Source organism: Limulus polyphemus, unplaced genomic scaffold (genome assembly GCF_000517525.1).
Source record: "Limulus polyphemus unplaced genomic scaffold, Limulus_polyphemus-2.1.2 Scaffold300, whole genome shotgun sequence".
In the NCBI taxonomy this organism is placed as follows: Eukaryota; Metazoa; Arthropoda; class Merostomata; order Xiphosura; family Limulidae; genus Limulus; species Limulus polyphemus.
The window spans coordinates 632,495-640,762 of NW_013665910.1; the positions used below are offsets into that span (position 1 = coordinate 632,495).

The following is an 8,268-nucleotide window of genomic DNA, read 5'->3' on the forward strand; positions in this document are numbered from 1 at the left end:
TTGTATACCCACAAGTATTGTGAAATTAAACATATTAGAAACATGCGCTTTCTCTTTTCTTTCTTTTCCATTTAACCAGACTGAGCAACGCGTGGCCGGGTACAGCTAGTATATATATATATATATGCGTGTGTGTGTGTGTGTGTGTAAAAAAAACGAACAAGGGGTAACATTCCTTTGAAAGGGTAGTCACGTATCTTTGCTACCAAAGCATTAAACGTTGGGGGCATTATGTACTAGATTATTTAGTTTAAAACATCACAAACATCACAAAATTAGTTATAAAATAAGTTATAGCTAAAGTTGAATTTCATTGAGAGAATTTAACCTAAAGCTCAAAAACCTAAATGTGTGGTGTGGAATTTGTATGTACAAAATCTAATCCATTACATAACTGAAAATTTATAAAATAATGGCTTTTTTTCTAAACAGTAAATTATGATATATTCACACATTGTTTCAGAACTTAATAAAAGATATTCTGATATACATATGAAACTAGTGCATTACCTTTATTTTTTGGATGTATACCTTATCATCATCTGCATACTCATTCTGAAGGCAGGACAAATCAATTAGAGGTCCAATCAGAGGAACCACATCTGCAATCTAAATATAACAATAAATACATTTACAAATATACGGTTTTACCAGTTTTGTTATATACATAAAAATGGGATAACTTAAATATATAAAGATCATTATTCTATTTCTAAAATCTTAAAAATATCAAAACTTATGAGTTGATTCTAAGAAGTTTTAAGATAGCTTACTATGTACATATGCATATACTGATTGAAACATATGCTTACATATGGTAGAACCTTAACATTAAGAGCACCCTCCTGACTGTGTCCAAATGCCCTCTATAGCAAGATGCCCTTAATATAAAAAATGAGCCAGAATTATAAAATCCTATTTCCCTTTCAGCAAACTTATTCATCAACTAATAAATACTCTTTATTGACAAATGCTTAAATTTTAGTTATTTTTATTAAAACATAAAAGAATAAATAAAAAATACTTCAAAAAACAAAGATTTTGAATACTCATAGTGTTATGAGTAATAGAAAAGTTATTTAATAAAACTTTGAAAATAACTCTGTAAAAGGTCATGACATGTGCACTTTAACCAGCCCACAGAGAAAGGGTTAACTACCTGCTTTATCGAGTGCCCGTATAAAGAATAAGACTAAAGACACTGCCCTTAATCCAGAATATCAAAGCGCCTGTTATTACAATACTTATTTTGGTTACAAACAGTAGAAAAAAGTAACAGACTGAAAAGGTCAGCCCTTAATGGTGCAGTGCCTGTTGTTTTGAGGTGCCTATTAATTGAGGTTCTACTGTATATATATATATATATTTAAATATGTGCACAGTTTTAAATCTGCACACTGTCTTACCTCTCTCTCAATTTCTTTTACTTGTGCAAGAATAGCTTCATCTGGGTTAACATCTGAACCTATAAAACAGAAACTCTCCTTAAAAAATAATATCCTAATTTTATTATGGTTTTGAAATAATATTATCTGGTAAATAGAACTGCCTATGGTTAGAGACAAACTACTTTTTACAAACATTATAAATGTTAATGCCCAAATTTAGCCATTTTCTACTTTATGTATCAGTACTCAAATAAATCGTCTGTTACTGGGTTTTCTTTAATAACTTTAACTGACCCTAAACATGTAATAATTTGTTTGTCCACAAATAGCTTGTAGTACAGTACATCACTCCTTCAAACCTTAAGAGAATTTATGCATGTCATAATCAAATTAATAGGAGAAATAACAGTTTCTTAAAATCATATCAAGTCTTATTATTCGGAACTTTGATTTACTGGTTCTGCTTTATTTATGCAGTATAATATTTACTACTGAAATTCATTTCTTGTAATAAATAAAACATGCTTCTGAATATAACAATAATACATAAAAAAAGAATGAAATATCTTTCAATAGTTACAAAACAACTCTAGAATAGTCAGAATTTTCTATATTCTAGCTATGACAATGAACAACTACTATTATTAAATAATGCTAATGGCACTCCAAGTTAAATTTTATGCAAAAAATATCCTCTGATGAGCAAATGCCCACTAATGAAGTCTTATGTCCACAGTTGCTACTTTGGTGCTGAATACTTTACAGCCAAAAAAATGGTTAGCAAATGTTTGTTAAAAAGGCATATGATCACTTTCAACACAAATACAAGTCGGAGAACTTTGTGACATTCTAAAAATGAGTGAATAAGTAAGTCACTGGAGTAATATGGCCCACACATACATTATAGTTGCCTTCAGTTCATCAATAATTACTCAAAAGTTAATCATATGCTACCAATCATCTTTCTAAAATATCTCATACATGTTCAGATGGATTCAAATATATTTAAGGTGGATGCAAATCAATTTGCTTCATACCACTTCTTTCAAAAAGTTGTTTAACAGTTCTCCTAACAGGGATGCACTTTAACGTTCATTAGGAAAAAGTTGTGATCAACTGACCTGCTTATGCCAACACTAATAGTTGTAAGATTGCAACAATATAACATATGGCACTTATAATGTTATTTTGTTGCAAAAAGGTTAGTATAACCATCAATAGTAATCCCTGTCTAGACATATATGTCTTTCCTTGATGAAATTTGGCTTAGATATGGTCCTGGCCAATCTCCAAATGCACAAAAGCTTCATATCTTCTTTTAGTGTGAACTGTGATTTATCTTTTAACAAGACATTCATCCACCTAATGTTTGACCAATCCACACACTCTTGACAACACTAAAAATAGGTTGTTTTGTAGCAATAGGTAAAAAAACTATACCATTGGTCTTTTGTCACAAAACCCAACCTTATAAAACCTATTTCTGTCCATTTGCATGCTGACGTGTCATCCACCTATGGTTCTAAACTTAAGGTTTTTTGTAACAAATGAAAAGCATATAATTTGTGTGTGTGTGGATGCATTAGTGTTACATATTCAGAAGAACATTTTTATTGTTACAAGAAATACATTTTACTGGTGAAAAAGATGAAACAGCCAGTTGTATCACGTCCATTTTTTCATACAGTGGTTGTTTTGCAAGGTTGTCAACTATAGTCTACTCAGTCCAGATCTTTGGCATATTGTAATGGTGATCTGAAAAAATTTCAAACCCTGCTAATCACACTTTGTAACACTTGTAGCCACTCTGCTACAACTAATTGTGTTTGACTGGCTTTGAACAAACCTACTGATCTCTACAACATGGAATTGTCTAAGTGTCTTTGTCTGGATCCTGACATGACAGACAAGGCATATCTATCCCTTCACATAACTGAGCATTAAACCTCCCCACAAGAGCAACAATATCAGGTAAAGGAGAAAAAACTAAGTAAATGCCCTCAGACCTTTCCGCCATCAAAAAAGGTGTAGACTCAAAAGCAACTGCAGAAAACCCCAGAACCTCACACACCTGAGTGACCAACTGAAGAAAAGAAGCTGGAAGTGGCTGATCCAAATTGGCCTCATGAGAAGCTGATCTAGTAAATAAATGCACTGGAAAAAGCAAGTGTAAATTCTTTCCAGAATGCCTTGGATCATCAACAAAAGCAGTCTTGGACCCACCTTCCCGAGAAACACCCCAGGACTGAATATATGTCTCCATCTCACTATGAATCAGATCACGGATAGCTTTAATTGAGAGTGACCCCCCTCCCCCCCAAAAAAAATGTTGAGAGACACTAAATATAACAATTGGGATACAAGAGATCTGATTAGGCTCCATGCAAGAAACAGTAACCCAGGAATTCATGCCTGAAAACAGCGTGTCATAACAAAGGGAAAACATATATATGAATTTTCTTTTAACATAAATCAACTAGGTGATGCGAAAATCACACCCAATGACTTTAACAGTTGTAGTACAGTACCAGGATAGAGGGTGTATTGATATGGGTGGAGAGAGAGTCACAAGATAAATATCTCCAAGGACAATTGAGTGGGGTATAAAAGACTGGAGGAAGTGAGAAAAAATCAGAACAATGTTCAGATGGGCAAAAGAAGCAACCTTAGCAGTCGAGTAATAGCTGTAAGTGGGAGTGGAAGTAAGTATGTTTTGGAAATAATCAACTAATCAAAATTAGTATCTCTGATTATTATTGTTTTTGGTTATTTCAACAATCAATTAATCAAAGTTTCAATTATGTCAAATGTCACAAAAATAACCAACTAATCACAATGAGTGTTTTTGATTGTTACTATTTTTGGTTATTTCAACAAACTGATTATTTGCAATTACAATTAAATTTAATGGCACAAGAATAATCAACTAATTGAAATTAAGATTTCCAATTACTAGTATTTCTGATTATTCCTACTGTCCAAGTAATCAAAATATGCTGTGATTGTTGTTAAGCACAAATCTACATAATGGGCTGTCTGTGCTCTGCCTAATTTTATTCTTTTAATTTTTTTTTACTTCAAGTTTTTTATGGTTATCTGCCATTATCACTAATTTTGAACTGCTGACCAGAGGGAGGGCAACTGACTGGCAACACCTGCCATGAACTTTTGTTTTGTTTTTTTCACTCTTGAACTGCTGATTAGAAAGATGATAACTATTTGGCAGTACATGCTGCCACATTTTTTTCATTTTTTGCTTACTTTTCCTTCTTCAACTGCTAATTAGAGGGAAGGTAAATGGCTGCCAACACTCACTGCCAACCCTTTTTTTTTATCATAGTCACCATGGATTGAGGAACACTGTAATAATCGATTATCATGGTCAACAATTAATCAATTAGCAAATACTATTACATATCTTGACTGTAAATAGAAAGATTAAAACAATAAACTAGATAAAGACCAAGTCCAGCCATGGTTTTCCCCAGGATTTTAAAGAAGGTCAAAGATTAGATGTGTAAGCTTCTCTTTTTGGTAGCCAATAGACAATGGGCAAGTGCCTAAAGACTGTAGAATTATTAATGTTACTCTTATTTTTAAAATGGGTGAACAGAGGTTCTCTGAAACTTTTGAACTCTTGTAACCTCATCCTCATTATTGGTTAATAATAAATCTAAAATTACATCCCCTCCGGTTGGCTCCATAACCATATTATAAAGTAACTTAAAGAACAGGTTAAAAAATTGTCAAGTTTTTTATATTTTTATTTTAAGAGGATGACATTTTGAGCTAGCACTCTTCTTCAGATCATACAGCTTAAACAATCATACTGAATCACCTCAATAACCTCTCTTTCTCACTACTTAGCTTCATATAACCTCAAACTATGTGTACAAAAATTTAGATCTCCCCTCAAAATTATTGTATCAGTAACTTTATTAATAACAACCTTTATCTCATTAAACAATTTCTCATTGATAGCATCTGTCTGACTAGATGGCCTGTAACAGCTGCCAATTGAAAACCTTCTACTCTTTGACTACTGATTTTTTCTCTTCAGTCCCAACAAGCTGTAGCTTAAAACTTATATAGAGGGCCATTCTACTCCCTCTTTTCAAAAAGGTATTACAATTAAGTAGTTTAAAACCTGGAATTTAAAAATAATTTTCATTGTTAACATTTTTTAAATCTAAAAAAAAAGTTTTAGTAACTTATTAATTCCCATTCTTTCACAGCCTTCCTTTTCAATTTGAGCCCTGAACTCATCCATTTTGTTACCAATACTCCTAACAACAAATTAATAGCAACTAAGCTTATTTTTAACTGACATTTTTTTTCAAACTATTATTTAACCTGTGTCCTAAATTTTTTCCAATCTCCGCTAAGCCCTGGCTACCTTATCTATTTCTTTATTCACAATTTCCTAAACTCCCTCATCACATTTAATGTATGCTATCTTTAACAAGATTTTTTAAATCTTCCCTAAAAACCCTGCTAGCTAGCCTGCTTAAACAGAGCCCAACTATAGCATATAATTCAATCTAATCTGAATATCTTCTACAAGACCATCCAGCCAATTGATTCTCTAAGCATGTCCCTGATAATCTTTCATTTAAGCCTTGGACTTTGTGAAGTAATTCATCCTGTACACAACCCAATGAAGCACTCCTGAAAGGGTCACTAACGTGAACCCAAACAAAGAACACACTAATCCTCAGTATAAGAAACATATTTATCTTATATACCAGACCATAGGAAAGGTGTTCACTAGAATCAGGAGTGGCACGAATTTATTTTTAAATGCATGCACATATAACAAATCATAAACTGTTGGGTACCACAAACTAATCAGTGGTTATTTTAAATATAAACCCAATAACCATACACTTGAAAAGAACAGTAAACGAAGTCCTCAGGCTCAACATGTACCCCATAAAAGTCATGCCTAGTCACCAAAACTGACACACTGGTTACTTGATATTACTAGCCTAAAAGCACAATGTCATTTCAATACAAAAATCCATTATACGTATCTATTTCAAGCTGTGTTTTAGAAGAAATCTTCATACTCACAAAGTATCAAATTAAAAAGGTTTACAAGTAAGCTTTGTGTCATGTTGAGTGTAAAAGAAGAAATATTATGGTAGTTCCCACAAAACAAGTATGGTACATTCGTTAACACTACTTGGTCTTACAAGTTACAATGCTGTTCCTGCACACACACCTGTTTCAAAAAAAAAAGGAAAAATTATTCTCACCCTTTAGTTTTCAGTAAACCATTGATTCTTCCCCTTAAACTCTTGTAAGATGTTGGCCTCTACTAATGCTAATGGCAATTCATTCTGCAAGTCAAGTACCCTTACAAAAATAAACCTGGAGTATAGCCAGTTCTTTTCCAGTTTTTAAACTTCTATCCTCTCCATCCTCTTACCCTATGATTTTAGGAATTCAGCATAAAGAAATAAAAGACCTTTATCCTATTGTTTACTCAGATGATACGGTTAACTGTAATAAGACCATTTTAACCTTTTTTTTTTTTCTCAAAAATAAAATAAATTAAGATATCTTAACCTACCCCACATAACAACACATCACTGTATCTATCCTAGTAGTCCTCCTCTGAAAATTTTTCAGTAAGTTAATACCTTTCTTAGATAAGGAGACCAAAGATACACAATATTCCAGGTGAGGACTAACAAACAATTTGTATAAAATAGAGATAATTATTCCTTTTGACTTGTAATCAATATGTCTGCAAATTAGGGTGATTGTACATCCCTGGATGAGGAATGTTATTACTGAGGAAAAAAAAAACCTCAAAATACCCTTACATTTCATTTCTTTTTGTATTATTATTAGCTTAGGTATAATATGGTTACCTTACTACATTAGTTTTACAACTAGAAACAAAACACTCCCTCAGTAGCTTGAGTAAGTGATCTACCACTATCCCAAAATCCTTTAATTACATCAGTTACTCTGTCTAAAAACAAAATGACCCAACTTAGAGCAATTAAAATGGTTTACCTTTCACTTTTTATAAATAAAGGTCATTTGCCAACTATCTGTCAAACTTACCACTGGATGGAATCAACTTTGTACTGTAGTATGTCAACATTAACTTTATTAATTATGTCTCTAGTATTACTATTACTATAGTACAAGTAGTAACAAAAGCTAAAGGTCAAGAGTCAATGTAGACAACCAATGTAAATCAAGAGCCACTGTAACTATCAATATCAATGTGATTTTTAAGTTAGTTCAATATGTAGTATAAAACTTGTTACTTAACTTTTCAGAATAAAAGTTGTCAGTGATAGCATTAGGCCAATAAATTACAGTACAATTATGCAACTTATGACCGTAATATCACTATTGCCAATAAACTATATTTTGAAAATGGATGTTATAACAAGATATTATTAATACTGGACAGTCATAACGCATATCACATAAAAAAATATAAACTAAAAATAAAATTACACAGACCTACATAGTAATTGCAATAAACTCTTTTTATTTTATACTTTATACATTACAATTTTAACTTATAGTTATAACTTATACTGCTTTTCAGTTTTACCTTTTAAGTTTTACTTTTAGTTTAAGGGCTTCGTCACTAATACTAGTAATACTAATTTAAAAATTTAGAACTAGAAGTTCAATTCATACAACTTCACTGCATTTTAACCAAGTTGAATAAAAGAGTTATCTATATCCTGTTAAAAATTATACTTTGTCGATGTTTACTCACTGTTTTCATTCCAAGAACTTTCCTCGTTAATTATGTTTTTCTTGTCATTCTGTTCCTCTCCATTAAAAACACTATCGTCTGCCATTTTTAAGTACTTTTATGATGCCCTCTAACATCAACAACACT

At 32.0% G+C, this 8,268-nt stretch overlaps 1 protein-coding gene across 1 annotated transcript in view; it reads right to left on the reverse strand.

Moving 5' to 3' along the window:
- LOC106457181 (ubiquitin thioesterase OTUB1-like) overlaps positions 1-8,268 on the reverse strand; it is a 22,480-nt gene extending 14,212 nt beyond the window's left edge. Inside the window, exons 1-3 of the mRNA XM_013916575.2 lie at positions 8,143-8,268; positions 1,407-1,465; positions 511-609 (exon numbers count right to left, since the gene is read on the reverse strand). Of these exons, the coding sequence (XP_013772029.1) occupies positions 511-609; positions 1,407-1,465; positions 8,143-8,227 (243 nt within the window). The 5' untranslated portion in view covers positions 8,228-8,268. The remainder of the gene's footprint in view (positions 1-510; positions 610-1,406; positions 1,466-8,142) is intronic.